General features: G+C 43.5%; 2 protein-coding genes across 2 annotated transcripts; one reads left to right on the forward strand and one right to left on the reverse strand.

Moving 5' to 3' along the window:
• The first annotated feature begins 902 nt into the window (after window positions 1-902).
• Window positions 903-12,117, forward strand: LOC108038468. The gene is made up of 8 exons (XM_017115253.2): window positions 903-1,387; window positions 1,915-2,096; window positions 2,155-2,649; window positions 2,713-6,084; window positions 6,529-8,248; window positions 8,424-10,002; window positions 10,058-10,161; window positions 10,876-12,117. The coding sequence occupies exons 1-8, from the start codon at window positions 1,162-1,164 to the stop codon at window positions 11,373-11,375; spliced, it is 8,178 nt and encodes a 2,725-aa protein (XP_016970742.2). The 5' UTR covers window positions 903-1,161; the 3' UTR covers window positions 11,376-12,117.
• Window positions 12,118-12,683: 566 nt separating this feature from the next.
• LOC123037723 (proline-rich extensin-like protein EPR1) lies at window positions 12,684-14,049 on the reverse strand. The gene is given in 3 exon segments (XM_044459522.1): window positions 12,684-13,619; window positions 13,621-13,776; window positions 13,870-14,049. Coding segments are annotated over 3 exon segments (933 nt in total). The 5' UTR covers window positions 13,873-14,049; the 3' UTR covers window positions 12,684-12,845.
• Between the last annotated feature and the right edge of the window lie 6,490 nt (window positions 14,050-20,539).

The raw sequence follows: 20,539 nt of genomic DNA on the forward strand, positions 1-20,539 counted from the left end.
TTATAGATCTAACTATGCGTGGCATGAGCCTTTCAGAGTATTATGTTCTGACTATAATAGACTTTTTCCTATAATCTCAAATCTTGACTCTCTGCCGCTCCTAAAACCATTAATATCAGCTTCATTTGCACAAAAATTGATCTTACTATTACTTTTTTCCCGGACTTTTACCTATATTTTCTTGGCTCGCGTCTATCTTCTCGCGAATCGTGCCGTATTGATTTTGACAGAAATTATAACACAACTAAAAAACAAATTCTAAAATCGCCCAAAAATTCGTCAACTTGGGAAGTGCTTTCTAGAAAATCAGGAACCACGGAGAATTTTAAGAGAAATCATTTCAAATAATTTCATTCTTAAAGTTTACTGTGTTCCTGGGAAAATGTATTTAAATTTATATGAAGCACTATTTTTTTTGTGGAATATACCTTACAATCTAATAAGAATTTTTCATTGTTAAAAAGTATTTTGCTAAAAATTCCTATCAAAAATAATTTCAAACAAAACTTTAGTATCTCATTCCAGCGACTTGTTCAATTTAAAGGCTACCTTTCTTAATTTAAAAAATGTTTAGTTTTATGAGTGTTGTTAGACAATTAAGGAAAATACAAGTCAATTTTATTCTAATTATTTGACTTTCTATAAAACGAACGCAAAAAAGTTAGGATTAACTAACAAATTGTTACAATATACAATAAATAAAATGTTTTTTTAACACCATTAAATTTAATAGTGTAATTATTTACCTTATGTTGTGGTGGAATAGGACTAATTTATTCAAGGCCACTCAAAATATACTGCCAACCAGTTCCCGCATACTTAAACTATACTAGAAACTAGTTCATTCACCGCCTGACTGCCAACTCGGTCCAAAGAAAACTTCAAAGGTCGGTATTGCCACACAACGGCGACACGGTCCCACTGACACTCACAATAGAAAATAAAGCGTTTTCTTTTGGTTTAAAAAAGAAATTTCGCAGGTAAAAGCGCAGTCTCGCGGCCAGAAATATGCAAACTCGACGACTCGTAGTGCCGTGCAACCAGAGTGCTTGAGATTCGGACAAATGCCGCGTGATATCAGTGCCCATTGTGCGGTTTTGCCAGAGTAGTATACAATCCAACCCACGAAAATTTTCACCCGTTCTCGGGGACGCATGAAAAATGGCGGCGTCCTCAGCTGCGATTCCGACTTCAATTCCAATTCCGGCGGAGGCGATATCGGAGGAGTGCAAGGACGACGACGCCCTGACCTCCACGCTGCACACGTGCGCCAACGACCCGGACTTCGCGGTGATCTGCGCCTTCCTGCAGAAATTCGCCAAGGATTTGGGCCTGAGCCTGCCGAGTTTCAAGCAGTTGCAGGAGTGGTTTACCAACAACAACGAAGGTGGGCAACTTGTGGGGGCGGGGCTGTGCTAAATTAAGTTATGTCAGGTGGAATTATTGGGGCAACACTACGGAAATACTGTTTTTAAATGGGTCTACGATTGGGTCGAAGAGAGCGCTCGTATTCGTGCTTGTCAAAGAGAGTAATCGAAAAGAGCAGCAGATTTTTTGTTTGTGTACAACACAAGCGCCATCAACAAAAACAAATACGTGAAAGATGTAAATATTTTTTGTTGTTGTTGAATACTAACTGGTTTTGATAGGTATTAAACTATTATTATTTTTGAACTGATATTTTAGTGCAATAGTTTAAATATATATTTTTTTATATGCCATGCGTGTACAAAATACATTTTCAATTAAATTAAATGATATTCGAAATTACAAAAGGAGTAACAGCTTCATTCCATAAACACATACATTACATGTTGGCAATGGGGACCTTAAACCCACTTTTATTTAAAGCAAACTAAGATATTAGTAAAAATAAGTCAAATCCTTACGAATAATAATAACTTATCCTTGCAGTTCCCGAGCTAAAGGACTTGCATATAAAGCTGCTGCGAAAGACCCGTAAGACGGTTCATGAGAAAAACTGGGAGTCGGCCCTTAGCAAATTCTGCTTTGGCTATTCGGTCCAAGACGCCTGGGAGGTCGAGCGTTTTGGTTACAAGAACTCCAGCCTGAAGGTCAAGCTACGAATATTTCGGGTAAGAGACGAAATCGCCATCGTCTGAGGCAGTACTAAAGTTCCTTTTATCCCCCCAGGAACTCCTCGAAAGTCAGTTCGAGCGCAATGCCAAGTTCCGGGCCCACATCCTGACCTTGAATGCGGACACCCTTCGCTCGGAGCCAATTGGACGGGATAGGTTGGGCCATGCCTACTGGCTAACCCAAGATGCCGACTGCAACCTGCGCATCTACCAGGAGCATCTGGACGAGGAAATCTGGCAGGTGGTGGCCACGAACCGGGAAGAGTTCGTCAACCTCATTGCCAGGCTGCGTGGAAATGAGGTAGTGCTGCCTTCGAAAGACATAGGCGAGGCCGACGAGGACACCAGCAGCAGCAACAGCTGTCCCGCCAAACCGCCGCCTCCGGAGGAAAAGGAAGAAGAAGAAGATGAAGGGGAAGGAGGAGATGGAGAAGGAGTGGGTGCTGGAGAAAGAGAGAAAGATGAGGTAGAGCCCGTAAAAACGGTGCCCAATCTGAAGATTAAACTGCGTTCTCCCGAGCAGGAGGAGCAAAAGTCTAAGAGGGTAAAGGTGCGTATGCAACAAACCAAACTATGAAGCAGATATTAGATTTCAATTCTCGTTTTTTTTTAGCCACTGCTCATCAGCCAGGCCAAGCTTGGAGGCAGCGCATCACCGTGCTTAGCCAAAAAGCGTTCCATCGACGACGTGGACAGCAGCCCCACAGCCTCCCAGGAGGAGCAGCAGAAGAAGCACCGGCCCACACTACTTGATACCAAGCGCATCAAAAAGCCCAGTCGCTATGAGAGCACTAAAGACGAAAACGATGGAGAGTCCGGTGAGGAGGAGGAGGAAGAAGAGGACGAGGAGGATTCTGAACTGGACGAGGGAGAGGAGGAGGAGGACATCGACAGTGCGGCGGCGGATATCGAAGAAGACGACGACGAAGAAGAAGTAGGCGAGGCGATTGAGGATCCAGCGATAGAGGTGCGGGGCCAAGGATCAGGCCGCGACTGTGAGGCTATTCCCCCCACTTACATGGGCGATTATCTGGATAACTTCGATTTCGGTCATGAACTGGAGCTCAGTGAAGCCATCTCGGATCCAGTGCTCCTTGTGGTCGGTCATGGATGGGGAACTGATTGTCTCGTGGGTAATGGCAAAAACGAGGCTACCGTGGACGAGACGACTGTGGATACATCGGAGCCGAAGGCCACTTTTTTCTTTGGAGAACCGGGATGCCTCAAGCTGAGTCCCATGAAGCAAACACCAAAGCCAGAGGCCAGGCGTAGCATTTTCGACAGCTTGGGCGAAGAGAAAACAAATGGAGAGACCGAAAAGTGCGCGGAGGACGATCCGCCACGAAATGGTAGCGAACTCAAGGAGACTGAAGCGGGTGCTGAAGCCACAGCCTCTGTTGCTCCTAGTGAAGAGACTTACAAAAGCCAAGAAGCTAAAGAAATAAAAATCTCAGAAGAGCAAATAAAAGAGAATGAGTCCGAGCCAGTGGATAAGTCGGATTCGCAGGAATTCAACATAAAGTTGATAGAAACGAATGATAAAATCTCCAACGTACATGAAGCAATAAAAGAAGGAGTGACGAATACGAAAGAAGAATGTTCAGACACGAAAACTCAATCAGATAAAGACGAACAATCCTTATTAAGAGATAATGATGTACGCCTAGTTGCAGAAACAAAAGAAAATGCTAAGGACTGCATAAACGAAGAAGGTATTAAGGAAAATGGTCCAGTTCAAAAAGAAAATGAATTTTCCAAAGAGGACAAACCGTCGATAACTAATCTGCAGAACTCTAATACAGATATTGATACGGCTACAATATGCAATGACAAAATATCTAGTGAAGCAGAAACACCTAAACCTAGCCAAAATGAAATGAGAACAAAAACTGAACCGGAAACGACAATAACAACAAGGGCTAAGGAATCCACGTCAAGCTTATCCACAGGTGAAGTGGAAATAGAAACAGCTAAAAGCGAGAATAAATCGAAATCTTTAATTAATCATCCTGTAAGCCAAATCGATGTATACGAAACAAAAGTTAAAAACGTTGAAATTGTGCCAGAAACGATTGCGAATGACAATAAACCCTCCGATCTAAATAAAGAACGGATTAGATCTAGTAAAGATGCGACCTCAATCTGTCTCGAGACTGTTCAAAATACTAATTCCTCACCCGCAGAAGATACGAAAACGAAAAAAGTGCAAAACGAAATGCCGAGTACTTCTAATGCCCTGATTCCCGAAGAAAAGTCGAAGGAGAACGATAAGAAACCCAAGGCGGATGGAGAGCCACTCCTAGTCGGGAAAACAATTTCAGTACCTAAGCCTTCTATGTTACTAAATCGCAAGAGACGGCTTAACGAATCTCAGCCCGCTCTTAGGAACTCGACCTCCGAAAGCGAAGTGCAGGAAGAGGAGCCGCAGGATGAAGATCTTACACTGGATGATCTGGATGTGGGGGGAAAGCGAATTAAGATGAGACCGAAGACCACCAACGTGGAGGCTAGACGGAAGGTGGAGGCTCAAAAGACGCAAGTCGAGGAAACTACCTCCTCCAGCGGAGAGGAGGATCCGCGCAGCCGGCGTAAGATTATACCTACAGTCAGTAAACAAAAACCTACTCTAGAAGAAATTATCGAAAAGAAGATAAAGAAAACAATGGAGAAGGAGTTGCCCGAGAACAATTTGCTGAAGCAATCGCCTGAAAAGGTTGCAGAGAAGGCTCTGCAAACGCCTGAAAAGGTCGCCGAGAAGGCTCTGCAACCGCCACAGCCAGTCACAGAAGCTTCACCTCCCACCAGCTCCTTCAGTCCGCCAAAGAAGTCGCCGGTAACCAAGCCACTAAAGAAGAATCTTCTAACTCAACTGCGGCAGGAGGAAAGCGAAGAGGAAGCCATTCCCAGAAAGCGAACGAACAGTGAGACCCTTTTGCCTGCCGTTGCAGTTCCCAATCCTTCTCTTGTCCACCCGGAGGAACGTCATCGCAAGCGTCGTAGCAGCGAAGATGCCAAAGAGTCCTTTTCCAAAGAATCCTCGCCCAGTGAACCACAGTCCTCCGCCGTCAGCGAGAAGGTAAAGCGCAACAACGAGCAGGACATTGAGGAGGAGAATGAGGATCCCCTTGCATTGCCAGTCCAGGATTCGTCGCCTCCTGTGAAGGAGGAGGGGTCTCCACCGGAGGGATCTGCCCGTCGTTCTGGTCGGCGAGGTGGTGCTGCTGTCGTTTACTCCGAGCTTCCTCAGCCCAAAAGGACTCGCGGTGGAGCCAGAGAAAAAATCCAGGCAGAAGTGAAAGAGGAGGCAAAGCAGGAATCCGAAGATGACGAGGAAACTCCTAAAATTTTAGGCAAACCTAAATCGGAGATCAAAGAGGACACAGTCAAGGAGAAACCAGGAAAAGAGGAAAAACATGAGGAGGATGTCGTCAAGGAGGAACCTAAAGAGGAGCCGAAGGCAAAGGTGGGCCGAGGACGTGGGCCGCGTAAAAAGCGTGAAGTGGACACCACCAATATCATCGAGACCAACGACTCGGAGACACCGGTCCGCCAATCTCGTCGCATTGCCCAGCAAAAGATCAAAGAGGAGGCGGAGCGTCGAAAGCAAGAAGAGGTGGCACTACGCACCATGAAACAGGAGCTTAAGAAAAAGAAGAAGGCCGAGAAGGAGGCAGATCCTACAGTGCTAGAGCCTTCTGGAGAGGAATCAGAGTCAGAGGCCAGCGAGGCGGAGGAGGAGGCTCGCAGTAAAAAGAAAAAGAAGTGTCCTGGCAAGGATGGCGCCTGGTCCTCAGACTCAGAAGAGCAGCCAGAAAGCGAGGAGGAAGAGGAGGAGCCCCCGCACTATGAAACGGATCCGGGCTCGCCGCTCTTCCGCTCCGACCACGAGTTTTCGCCGGAATCCGAGCTGGAAGACGAGTCCCAGGTGGTGCCCATGAAGCGGGCACGCACTGTGCGCAAGGAGAACGCCGAAGACCAAGAGGAGGTAAAGAAAATAATTTGGTTGAAAACAAGGAAACTTTACCCTTGCGATGGTTATCATAATTTTATTCAGAAATTTGCCATGCAGGGACCTCGAATTAATTTAAGAACTCGGTTTTTCCAAATTAGAAAACAAGAATAATTTTTTCCATTACTTGCCCTCGAATTTAGCAAGCAAAAAACATGTTTTTGGTGCCTCGGACAGACAGGTGGTCTTATCCATTCGTCTGTTTATGCTTATCAATAAACTGCATATATTCTTTATAGGATCATAATCTCATTATTTATCCAACAGAAAGTACAAATCCTACACCAAATTCTTACAGATGCCTCTTTCCTAATTTTACCTTTATAATAATCGATTTTTAATAAGATTTTTAATTGTGCTTAAAATACATATACTTAATTAAATTACCACGAACTAAATATATTATTTATATTTAAACAGGAGGATGCGGAGGAGGCTTGTCAGAAGTGCGGCAAGTCCGACCATCCCGAGTGGATCTTGCTCTGCGACTCACCCGCCTGCAACAAAGGCTACCACTGCTCCTGCCTCTCACCTGTGCTCTTTTACATCCCCGAGGGCGACTGGCACTGCCCTCCCTGTCAGCAGGAGCAGCTCATAGCAGCCCTGGAACGGCAGCTGCATCAGTTCGACACATTGGTGGCCCAGAAGCAACAGGAACGGATCCTCGCTGAAGAGCAGGCGGAGCTGGAGCGACAGGAGCTGGAAGCAGCTACACTGGCGGCGAAGAACGATAACACCAAGAAAGAAAAGGACGAGGACCAAGACGACAAGGATGACGAGACGGTCGGCAAGGCGGAAAAGGTGAAGAGGCGCCGCGGAGATGGGCGCAGTAACCGGCGCGCTGCCAAGCGAGGCACCAGACGCCGCCGTGGAAACGAGTCCGACTCCAGTAATGGAAAGTCTCTGGGCAGTGGTTCCAGATCCGGCTCTGGATCGAGTTCCGGCTCGAGCAGCGACAACAGCAGCAGCTTCTCGGACTCGGACGATGAACCCATTTACAAGTTGCGCAAGCGACGGCAGATCAATGTGAGCTACCGGCTCAACGAGTATGACGACCTTATCAATTCGGCCTTAAAAAAAGAGATGGACGAGGTCGCCGGTGCAGGAAACCTGGGCCGGGGCAAGGACATATCTACAATTATAGAGGCGGACAAAGAGAAGACGCGACGCGAAGATCTGCCGGGAGAGGAGGATGTGCCTGAAAAGGAGGACATAGAAAAGGATAAACAAAAGGACAAATCTAGCGGCAGTAGTTCGTCATCGTCCGAGGACGAAATACCACTCAAGCGCAGCAACAAGTTTAAGCAACCGCCTGCAAAGAAGAAGCCTCGTAAGCTAACGACCTTGGATGTGAGCAGCGAGGAAGATCATGGCAGCGACGAGGACTTTAAAACGTCCAGCTACTCGGACGAGGACACCTCACAGTCTGGATCCGGAGACTCCGACTCGAGCTTGGAGGTGTACAGGCGACCCGGTCGAGGGAAAAAGCAGAGGAAGGCTGCCAGGAGAGCGGCGCGTGAGAGGCGAAAGGATCGCAAGTTTGTGGTAGAAGAGAGCGACGAAAGTGAAGAGGAGGATCAGAAGCGAAGGACTGCAAAGACAAAGAAAAAGAAGAAAGAAGATTCGGACTACACGGAAACCGAAACGGAAGACGACGACGATAATGAGTTGTCCGAAAACGTGGACAGTGCCGATTTGTGCGACGACACCACTTCCGAAAGCGATGATGGCAACTGGAATCCTTCATCTAAGAAGAAGAAGGCGGCAGCCGCCAAGAAGTCGAGTTCTGCGGCTGGCATCGCCAGGAAGTCTCCCAAACTAAAGAAGCCAGCCCCCCAGGCTGCGAAGAAGGTCAAGCGCCTGGAGTACTCCGACGACGACATCAGCGAAAGCGATCCGGAAGAGGAGGAGGATGAAGATGATGAGGGTCAAGAAGGAACGAACATGTCGGGAAAAGGATCCGGCAAGCAGCCCCGTTCTCAGCCCCTCAAATCCAGCGGATCCGTGTCGCAATCAGGCAAGGGAAAAGGAAAAGGCAAGGCCAAGAAGAAAAAGCCTGCCTCCTCCGAGGAAGAAGACGGCGCCGCCTCCGACGATCGCACTCGCACCCGTGGACGTCGGTACGCTTACATCGAGGACGGTAAGTACTAAATTGGTTGCAATATTTTTTGATAAATATATAAAATAACATTGTTATTAAAAAACAATGAATTTACATATGTGCTTAGACGTAAAAACAGCCCTCCTTTTACTGATTTTCCACCATACCCTGAACTAAGCCAATTTTTAATTATTAATTTTATCCGTTGATGTAGACGACGACAGCTCTGATGGCGGCATCAAGCCAGGCGTCCATCGGCCCGACACGCCGCCCGAGGAGCGTCAGAAGTTCATCCAGCGGCAGGAGGAGATCAAGCGTATGCTGGCTGAGAAAAATGCCGAAGGAGCCAAGCTGGCGGCCACGCCACGACTTACACCCATCAAATCGGGAGCCCCTGTGCCTGAGAAGCGCACACCTGGCAAGGCGGCCAGCGGTGATTCGCTTTCCACGGTGCCGCTCTCAGTGATTCGGCAGGCCAAGGTGCTGGACATCGATTACCTGCAGCGCAAGGGGGAGACTATTGGCGATCTGGACGAAGTAGACGAGTCGGAGCTGGACGACGCAGAGCTCCCCGACGACTTGCCCGAGGACATGGAGGACGCAATTGCACGCATGGTGGAGGAAGAAGAGCAGTTCAGCGCAGCCGTGGCAGCCCGGGAGTTGCCTGGGGCAGAGGAGGTCCTGCGCACCACGCCCTCCAAGTCCCGCCAATCTAGCAAGGTGTCGACCGAGGCTCCAGCTCCATCATCAGCTCCCAGTGCGTCTGGCTTGCAGGAGCCACATCGCAAGCGACTCCCCATGCCCACCATGCATCCGCCGCTTCTGCGACACCAGTTCCCGCTCTCTTCTGGCTCGGTGCATCCCCCCGCATCGCTGCTCCCTCCCCACCCACCGCATGGTATGCATCCCATGCTCCAGCGCCATCTGTCGCAGACTGTCGCCTCACCACAGGCCATGCACCTGCTGCAAAACGCCCTCTCCGCTCCTCTTGGCCAGCCACTGGGACACCCCAATTATGCGACAGGACCCGGATCTGCCCAGCACCTACCTCTGGTCATGTCCATGCCGCCGGCTGCGGCAGCTGCACATCGTATGCAATCGGCGGCTGCCTCGGCTGCAGTCCGTCCACCCGAGACAGCGGCGGGGAATCTGGCGGCCGATTCCAAGCCAAGGGGCAGGCGGAAAAAGGTAACACCCCTCAGAGATCAGTTGCAGAAGCAACAGACGGCGGCGGCTGTTACGGCGGCTACTTCCTCAACAGCTCCGGGCCCAAACCCTTCGGAAAAGGTCAAGGGGCAGCCGCTCTTTAAGCCGCACGAGGATGCCGTCGCCAGCGCTCCCACTCCGCAAGCATCTGTGATCACGCGGATCCCGGCGCACCTGCCCCTGCCTCATGGACGAGGTCATGGACCGCTCGGCGTCATGTATCCCAGCAGTGCGGAACTGGCCCGATTCTACGGCCAAGTAGCTAGCCAGCAGCCTGGTCCCGCGATCACTGGTTCCCGTTCCCCCTCGTCGTCATCAGGACCTCCTAGACACCTCTTGCGACCGCAGTTGCCTCCCGGTCTGCCACCGCCCCACGCATCCTTGCGACCCACTTATGGACCGCCGCCGCCACTACGGGGATCTGGCCCGCCCACATCCACGGCAAGCGGTGGCGCGAACAACTCAAGGCCGCCTTACCTCCATGGGGCGGAGCATCACGGCGGACCCACTGGCCCGCCCATGGGAGCAGTTTTTGGTTCCGGACCGCCACCAGCGAGGCACGCGTCGCCTCATTTGAACCCCTACAGGTGAGTCAAATTTATGTTAATGGTTAAATCCTTTTAACCCCCTGAGTTTCTTTAGAGCCCCACCCATGTATGGCAATCCCAACTTCTCGCCTCGTGTCGGGGGACCTCCAGGATCTGGAAGTATGCGACCAGGAGCCGTTGACTTTGCGCCCGGACCACGTAAGCACCGTAGTGAAATATTTTTTAAGAGTTAGCAAGCTTTTAATTGTAATGAATTAAAAATTGCATAGAATTGTTACTCGATATAGGTACAAAGAATAAGTATTTGAAATCCTGTCTATATGCACCATGTATAATTTCTGTCTGAAGTTTGCAAATGCCGGAAGGTAGACTATAACTGTGTCCGTCCTTTCGTCTCTCAGTTTTAAAGCTATGTATGTAACTTACCCAAAAGGGTTCTTCTGTTGATCAGTATTACGAAGCTTTTTTGAATTTCGCACGCAGATTGAAAATTCTGTGCTACCCAAATTGTTAAAGGTTATTTATTTAAAATATCTCCCTGGATATACATATAAGAATATCTGAATTTTGATCATTATTAAGAATGTTACCATAAATGGGATTACCCACCTGCGAAAAGTGAAAAGTGAACAATATTGGTCAACATTTTAACTCGTTAAAGGAATAACATTCGAATAATGCTGATCACCATCGAAAGCAGAGTCGATAATTTCGGAATAAAGAACGCAGGAGTAGGGATACAAAATATAATTGTAATGTGATTTTTTCTAGGTTTAGTTTTTGTCGAACCCTTTATGTATATTAATTTAAACAGTGTAGTTAGCGATATCAGCTCAAAAGTGTATTAGTCCTAAGTCATATAGTCATATATACAGTGGGTTAAATTTAAATATCTTTTTGCAAATGTTTCAGGTGGATATCCCCCATACGGCTACTATCCTCCTCCTCCGCCGCTGACCACACCTTCTGCCCATACAGCACCTAGTTCGGTTATCGTAAGTGCTCCGCCAACAGTGACGCCAACGAATCATTCGGTCTCCGCTCTGACGCATGGAAAGAATTTGGTTCCAGTACCGCCGACGCAGTCTGTGGGACCACCACCCGCCGCAGCCCCTCCACCAGCAATCCCCGGCGAAGCCCTCAGCCACAAGCCACCAGTGGCCTCTGTGATAACCAGCAAAAAGCTGACGACTTTGGAGGCGTACCCTACACGAAAATCTCCTATTGTTGTTGTGGGTGAGGTACCAGGTCCGGCCGAATCCACGAATTCCCCGGCTCCCATTGCCGAGGATGACTCGGGATCAGCTCATGAAACAAGAGCACCGCCGTCTGCAACGGGAGCAGCTGTTGTGGGCGAGTTCAGTGGTTTGGTAAGCTACTTTAGCTCGCAACAAGATGATTATGACACATAACAAACGCCGCCGGGCGCATAAGGAAAATTTGTATATATAGCTTATTGTCATATGTAAGATGGCTGCAATCGATTTGTAGAGTTAAAAAAGGAAGTACGTTTTAGAAGTAAACAGCAATAATTTATCCCTAAAGGCTTTGTGTTTAAGTCAATCTAGACCTTTATTACAAAATCCTCCAATGATGTTGGAAACCTGAAATAAACTCTGTAAAAAGTTGTCCAAAGATACTTTTGTTTGTCGCGATGGCGATCACTATATATTTTATATAAATTAATTACAAAATTTTGAATTTGTATGTTCGTTTAGATTGGGCTATCACTTCCAACCTATTAACATTTAATTCAGTTCCCGTTCTGTGCTCTTTTAGTTTAGCTAAAGCAAACATCAACTACGCCTAGTATTTTAAATTTAGCTGTATATTTTCCGAGCTCTAACAAAGTAAGCAAGAGTTAAATATGATACATACCATTAAAATTATATGAATATTAAAGAAACTAATGATTATAAAAGAATATAGTCAATAAATATACATTAACTCAGTGGGAATGCTTATTTGCATTGACATGTACACAAATTATAGTTTGAGTTAATTACATAACTAAGCAATTGAAACGATAATGCAGTGCATAATTCAAAAATTAACCTTACGTAACCATTATAACATAACACAAATGGAATATTAAAATCAAAGATGGACAAAAACTGAATGTTCATAATAAAACTATTTATCATTAGTTGAAAATACAAAAATCCAACTATCTTGTCATTCTACATGAAAAGAAATTAGAAAACTTGAGTTTGGGGCGCTGCATGGAGGAAAAATATTACAAAATGTTAAGCCAATCAAAAACCTTATGAAACCATAAAAACGTTAGTTCATGAATATTTTCAAATACCATTTTGAATGGAAATTTGCATTCTTTAAAATTTCTATATTAAATCATCACTAGTTTTCTGTTTTGAAAGTTTATAGTCACCACAAACTTATTAAACTCGAGGACCTAAACTTATGAAAGGGTTATCGGCGATAAAATTTGCAACTCTTAAGAGATTTCTCTCGCATATATATATATATATGTTATACGTGTGTCGAGTGGTCTTAACGATGGCCTACACCCGAGGTCACCTTTGTATAATCCGCCTTGTTGTTGGGCCGATTTGGCCAACTCTTGCGCGAACTCGCTGATCTCGTCTCTTTCACCTGGTTTTATGGGCTGAATTAAAATGTGCAAAGCGGTTGGCGAAATCGCGACACACTGGATTGAGCCCCTCGCCCGATCGATCCATTTGCAATTAACAACGCTTGTGTTTACATTTTAATATTTTTATGTTTATTTATGGCTAAAATCTCAACGGGAACTTTGCGTAACAACAAATATTCAACAACAATGGGCGACGTCGCTTGTTAATTTAACAAGCTGTCACCGCGCGAATGGCCCTGGCGTTCTTTGGAGTCCACCTGCTGCCCTTTTAGAAGCGGAAGCGCTTAGCGGGCACGTTGTACTGGTAGCCCGACTCCACGGGAGCTGGAGCTGGGGCAGAGTAAACAGGAGCGGGAGCAGGGGCGGAGTAGACCGGAGCGGGCGCTGGAGCCGAGTAGACTGGAGCTGGGGCAGGGATGTCCTGCACGGGGGGCAGGTACTCGGGAACGGGAGCAGGGGCGGAGTAAACGGGAGCGGGCGCAGGGGCGGAGTAAACTGGAGCTGGTGCAGGAGCGGAGTAAACTGGAGCGGGCGCAGGAGCGGAGTAAACTGGAGCTGGAGCAGGAGCCGAGTACACAGGGGCTGGAGCAGGGATGTCCTGGACGGGGGGCAGGTACTCAGGAACTGGAGCAGGGGCAGAGTAGACAGGAGCAGGCGCAGGAGCGGAGTAAACTGGAGCGGGTGCAGGAGCGGAGTAAACTGGAGCTGGTGCGGGAGCGGAGTAAACTGGAGCGGGTGCAGGGATGTCCTGGACGGGGGGCAGGTACTCCGGGACTGGAGCAGGAGCAGAGTAAACTGGTGCGGGCGCAGGAGCGGAGTAGACTGGAGCTGGAGCCGGAGCCGAGTAGACTGGAGCTGGCGCCGGGATGTCCTGGACAGGGGGCAGGTACTCGGGAACGGGAGCAGGGGCGGAGTAAACGGGAGCGGGTGCTGGTGCGGAATAGACTGGTGCGGGGGCTGGTGCGGAGTAGATCGGAGCAGGAGCCGGAGCAGAGTACACCGGAGCTGGGGCGGGCGCAGAGATGAACTCCTGGGCGGGGGGGCAAGTAGGCCGGAGCCGGGGCCGAGGGGATGTTGAAGGTCGGCGTGGGCTTGTTGTAGCTGTAGCCGCTGCCGCTGCCGCTGCCACCGCCCAGGTTGAGGTGGGACACATCGGCGGAGGCCACGGCGATGGCGCACACAGCGAAGACGAAAAGTTTCTGGAAGAGCGGAAGTCGATGAGCGACATTTTCGAGGGCTGGCCAAGGTGAGCGGTTGACCTTGGTCGGCGGCTATCTTGATCGGGTACTCACCATTGTTGTTGATTTGCTGGATGGCTTTTAAAGTTCGTTGGATTTGCTTTGGTAAGCTCTGGTCGTGAGACGCTGAAGCTGAATGATGACCATTGCCAGATGGGCCGGCACTTTTATACCGAAAGCCAGGCTCGGATCGGTCTGGGCCAAAGAAGACCGGGCCAGCTGTTTACCTGTCTTCTCGTCTTCGGTGAGGGTCTCGTCTTGCGCTTCTTTTTGTCAAAGAAAAGCCAGTCGGTTATGAAGAGAGTAAAGCAGTGATCATTAACCCTGCGATGGGCGTTGGGCGTTTTATTGAGGCTTACGTTTATAAGGTCTTTGCTGAAACAATGTTGAGCTCACGAAAAAAAAATTTATTTTTACTATCTCATATGTATATGTAATCTGTTTTAAGTTTTTAATATACAATTGTATGGTTCTTAACAGCATGGATATTTTCTCATATTTTATAATTGAATTTATAAGCATCATTTTTGAGAACATGTGACATATTATATTTTTTATCAAATCATATTCAGATCTCTTTTTTATTGTTTTACTCAATTGCGGGACACTCGACTATAGTGTTCTTACTTGTTTAAAATAAGTTTGTTGCTTCTGCTTAAAAATTAAACTTAAACTATTGGTCCTAAAAAGTGAGAGTATATATACATAGTTTGAACCATGGACTATTATTATTTAAGTTATAATAATTTTTTTGTTTATATTTTTGTTTAATATCTTTATTTCTAAAGATCCCAAAAAGAGCAGGTACTCCATCCTTGGGGAAAAACAAGTAATATAAATTAATGACTACATACATACATATATGGTACCAAATTGTATTTAAGTTTCGAATATTGTCGAAATTGCCAACCCAGAAAAGGTGATTGGCTTACATTATCACTAAATAGGCTTTTCTTATGGCTTACAAAATTAATTCCAGTATTTCAAAAACTGTAGAGCATTGACATCTAAAGGTAAATGGTACTTGATTTTCCACTGATTTTTTTAAATCACACTTGGCAGATAAAGAGTGCTCTGTACTGTCACTTAAAATTAACTTTCCAAAGGCCATCTAATGTTATTTCGTCTCTACATTTAAGCAACTTAAAATCTGGATTCAGAGTAGGTTCAAGTTAAGTGTTTAATTGTACAATTCCCAGAAACAGGGAATTCATAAATTCAAGATCAAGAGTTACCCCACATCCTACAAGCGAATAGCTAGCTGAAAAAATTAAAAAAAATTAAGATTTTAATCTCAAGTAGATGACCGCTGTTAATTGCTTGTCAACCAAAACATATTTATGTGTTAATTCGACATTTATTTTTTTTAAATAGGAATCATTTTGATTGTTGTGTGAATGCACAGGTGCACTAAACACTGCCCAGGAAGGGGTTAAGGCCGTGGCTGTTCGCCGGCAGGCGCTCATCGTTATCGGAAGATTTGGATGGGCTTGGCAATGTCAATAGGGCAGACTGGCCGCGAGGCACAACTGAACGCTCGTCCACGGAACACACCACTCATTCTCATTTGCATGCGAGGCAGCGGGACAGATTTAAGCAGTGCTTTAAGGGCCTCCGCCAGTTAATGTCAAAGGTCAACTGATCTACGCTCGCTGCTGCAGTTAGCGGAAATTAATTTTGTTTGGCTATTAGCCAGTGCTAATGGCCAAACTACATGCTTGACCAAGCGCGGCTCAAGGATTTTGGCTTGGCTTAAGCCCCAGTGGACTTGTAACTAATGAAATCGAAAAACCCGAGCAGTTTTAGCTGCTGGTGGGCGTATGCAGTGGCTTCATTAACTCGAATTAATTAATTCGGGTATACGTATACGCGATCTACAGGTCGTGTGGAGTTTAAGTGTCTTTAATAGGGCCACATTAACCATAATAATTTAATTTGGCGCACTCTTCGCATTTCGTTGGGTTATTCACCAGTTTTTTGCCCAATCGTGAGGTGGCACTTTTCCCACTCTTTGATATCTCTTTTTGATGGGTCGTGTATCACAGCCATTTAACCAGAGCGAAAACTGAAAAAAATTGACGATTGGCTATTTATTTTATTCTAATATAAAAAAATAAAATAATACAAAAATAGGACTACCATAATAAAATTATTAAATATTTGTTATTTTGACATGCCAAAAACTTTATTGATTTTTGGTTAAAACATATTGATTTGTCAGAGATATGATAATTTTTTTTCTTTGTGTACGACCTTCAGACATTTCATGCGTGCGCTTTGTTGGTTGTTGTTTAAACTTTAAACTAATCAAAGCTCCACTGCATATTGGTTAATTTTTAATGCATGAATGCAGCATCTGAAAGCATATTTCACTTAAAAGAAATCTATTCATGAGGTATAGCGAATTTGCTTAGCCTACTTTAAACTAATTTTGTACGAAAAAGAAGAAGCAGATGGCCAGCAGAAAAGGCGTAATCCGTTTTAATTATGCCATTTAAAAAAATTCACTCAGCAACAAATACCCTATTCACCAAAAATGGTCTGGCTTGCATAAAAATGTATTTTTGTCGATACTTTTTGCCCCAGGTCTCTTTTAATTAATCAATTAGCTAACCACATTTAACAAAAAATAAAAATAAAATATCCAATTTATGCACACCAAACGCACGCCATTTTCAGTTGTTGTATACAAAGAATGATTTTTTTATCTAAAAATGATTTAAAATATAAAATAACATATGGACAGCAGGCTCTTGAATTAGCATATCTGCGCAATATATCATTTTAAATGTTGCCCAATAAATATTTTAAATTCAGTGGCCGAGCGAAGCTTGATATTTTTGACTCTAATTAGTTGAGTCTACCAAAAACTTAAACTGAGCTTAAACGAGAGCTTTTGGCCAAACAAAGCTGCCAAGCTGAACAGCAGCCAATAAATCTAAACGGTTAAATTTAAATGAAAACATTTAGTTTTTTAATATACATAGTTACCAAATTTTGTTGGACTATTGGGTTGGGTTTTGGTGCTGATCAAAAATATATATACCAACCTGTAACAAAATATGACATTACTATATTACTTGCATTTTTATTTACTTAAAAAAAATAATGAATATTTTTATTATCTTAGATTTTAAAGATTGGGACCTAAGAAGCCAAATTGAGAAATTGCAGTCCAACCACCCCACTAAATGATTTGTCCTACCATCGATCCCCTCTGAAAATGTGAATCAGATGATTTTCCTTCGAAAAGACGAGATGCTTAAGTCATCCGGGAGCAACTGAAACGAAAATTGGACCTGGGCAGGGACCAAAAATGATAATTGAACTTCCAAACTGTGCTGTTGGGAGCAATACTTCCAAAGAAATGGAAGCGATCTATTATCAGAATAAAAATGATCCACACAATCCCGTCGTCGAACCAACCAATCAGATTATTATCGATTCCGGGAAAAACTTCAGAATAATATCAGAAATACGTACTGCCTTTGAACATCAGGAATTTTGAAGTGCCATGTTCCTAGTATTATTTCAAGCATTCGATTGAGAGTTTCATGATGGTCTTAAGTTACTCATAAGTTACTTGAGTCGTACTGCTACAACAAAATCTTTGCATAACATCCAACGACTATATTATTGAAGCTGGAGTTCCAAAAGCCACGTCCTGGGGCCAACTCTAATTATCCTATACTGGATACCATCTGGACTTATGGGGAAACGCGAGGAGCAGCAACATCGAAAACATAGAGCGCGCACAATCCAAAATCCTGCATCCAATCACTAGGCATGTTGGGAAAACGGGAAAACATTGACATTCCACCGGTAAAAGATACAATATCTAAGCAGAAATCACCCTACTATAGTAAACTTATTTTGCACCAAATCATCTCGCAATAGGAAACAGAATTCAAACGGCTTGACTATTAAATAGGTTTTTATACTAAGATTTAATACACTGACTTACAAGCTTCATTGATTTACTCATCGATATATAGAATATTCAATTTTTGAAACAGCAGAAAAACTTACATATAAACTTTGCTTTCTTATTCATGTATTTCATGTTCCCCAACATTGTAAAGTTAAGACTTAGCTACCACATTCCTCGCCCTTAATTGAGAAAACTTCCCTGTGTAGATGGGTGTTCTCCAATTATTTTTTCCAATATAATGTTGAAATAAGTTTAATAAAATTTATCGCTAATAATCTTTATATGGACTTGACTCTTTAAGTTTTTTTGATGATTCTTTCTGCCAACTTTGGAAACACTTAAATATATGGGGAAAAAGCCAAAAGCCAAAGAATTCCGTGCGGTATAAAGAGCTACTGAGCTTCAGCAAGTTGAACAAGAAAGGAAACAAACTTCGGCAAGCCGAAGTTTATATATCCCTGCAGTTATTATAAACGTTCCCATGAACGTCGAGATCTTGAAAATTTTTTAATCTAGAGATTTGGGATTTAGCATGATGATTCTTCGTTTTCCTACGCAGCGCAAGTTTATGGCAAAATGTTGACACGTCCATTCTAACGCAAATCATCGTAGAGGCCATTTAATTTACCGACACAAAAAAAAAACCCACCGGTATAAGACACATTACGTGTTAATTATGATGTCACTATATATTTGCAAACTTGTTTCATTTATTTTAGAGAGCGGAAGAAGAGTAGTGTTTGCACTACAGTTCGACAGATGGCGCTTCCTAAAATTTGAGACCAAGTCTACTATTCCAATCGGAAAAGTTCGGAAGACAAATCAGATCAGATCGACCAAATTTTCCTTAACGTTTAAATTGATATGGTAATCTTTGTTGTAGGTCATTGTGAATTCGACAGCCGAAACATATACTCATCTTAAAAATAATTCAATTCTTATAAGAAGTAAAGGCGTAAAACGTGGAAAAAAACAAAAAATAACTTTTCGGCCCTTAAAACAAGTCCAGGCAGAGAATCCGTGTTATAGAGTCCAATCAAAATGCACAACTGTAGAGGCTGATTTTCAGAGTAAGCCCATGTAGACGGGCAGATTGTCGTGCAGTTTTGCGCAGTTTGTTGGATCCTCAATAATAATGTCCTGCAAACGGTGACAATATTACCGGGGCTGTCGAGTTGCATTCAATCGATTGGGCTGTAATTATTTATAAATAATATTTTTTGATAAATAACTATAATAGAAAAGTTTGACCATGCTTAAGATTTTCCAATTGTCTTTTAAGACACATGTAAGTTTTGAATATGGAACTGCACTGCAAGCATCGCCCCAGTAGAAATAGAATTTAAATCGATTTAAAATGAAGATATCAATTCTCGATGTTTAAAAGCTTTTTAAATACTTAAGAAAGTACGATCCTTATCAACTGTTCCGAAAATAAGTTTTTAAAAAAATCTCAATTATCAGAATAAGTGCATTGAAGGTCCTGAATATATGGATTATAAAAAGTCAACAGAATAACCGAGTTTCCCATTAAATACTTGTACGCCAAAACGTAATACTATTTTATAATTATATAAAATAATTTAGCTATTGAAAAAATTTTAATTTCATTGAATTAAATGTTATTTTTTTTTAATTCCTTGAAATAATAGTTAGTTTTGTTTTTGTAAGTATCTTCCAAAAAATGAGCTTTATTAAAAAATATTTTAAACAAAGGTTAAAGTAAAATTAATATTTTGTGAGAAAAAGGTAGAAAACGTTTGCCTTCTAACGGCTATTTTAAAACATGCGCTCAATAAATAAATGGCCAAGTTGGCAGTGTACTTCTATCGTTTCCGTGAATGGTACCAATTTGTCGTTATACACATACATGCACCAACCTTTTCGATTGCAGCGCTTCTTATATTAATATAACAACAAAAATCTATATAATTCAAAGCAAAACAAACAGCCTGCTTTAAATATGCGAAAGCCTTAGAGATGACCAATTACGCGATAATTTTTAATTATCAGTGATGCCAACTCGGTCCAATTACTTGAGCGCTCATTTCAAAATTATTGTTAGACATGAACATATGCATTTGTACTTTCACATGGAATCGTAAATTTTAAATATAACTTTTTGAAACATCCAATTCATATGAAAATGTGGAGGCAGTGAATGGCTTGGGACAACTTTAAAATTAACTGTTGGGAGAACACACAAATTTATTTTTAGTTTTTGAAACATTGATTTTTTTGCCAAGCACACCGGAAACATCGATGATTCTTCACTTCTATGAACTCCTTCTGAATAGCAAAAAAATTGAACATTAAAAAGGGTCTTTTTCAGCACAAAACATATTTTCATAACTGCGCATACCATAAAAATAAATTTTCGTATATTGCTGATATCTTACATTTTTACTTGGGACATTAATTAATTTTTTTTTATTTTTTATTTTTTTTTTTATTTATAAGTATTTTTTGCTTTAAATTGTAATTATTTACCGTTGTTTTGAAAATCTTTTCTATCCTAAAATAAAACAGACGAGTCATCTATACTTTTAATAAAAACTCTGTGCACAATCTTGACGTTTCGAACTTCTTTTTCACCAGCTGGTATAGTTCTTAATTTACATAATTACCATGACCAACCCTTTTAAATACAATTTGTATTTGCACTGTGTGGCTAGTGCACGTATTATGTTCTAGAATTTTTAAAACTTTTTCAAAATTCGGCAATATACTGTTCCTCGATGCATAAACACGATTTCGGAAACCTGTACAAAATATATATTTGTATATGCTTCT

The sequence above is a fragment of the Drosophila rhopaloa genome, unplaced genomic scaffold (assembly GCF_018152115.1).
Source record: "Drosophila rhopaloa isolate 14029-0021.01 unplaced genomic scaffold, ASM1815211v1 contig_2, whole genome shotgun sequence".
NCBI lineage: Eukaryota > Metazoa > Arthropoda > Insecta > Diptera > Drosophilidae > Drosophila > Drosophila rhopaloa.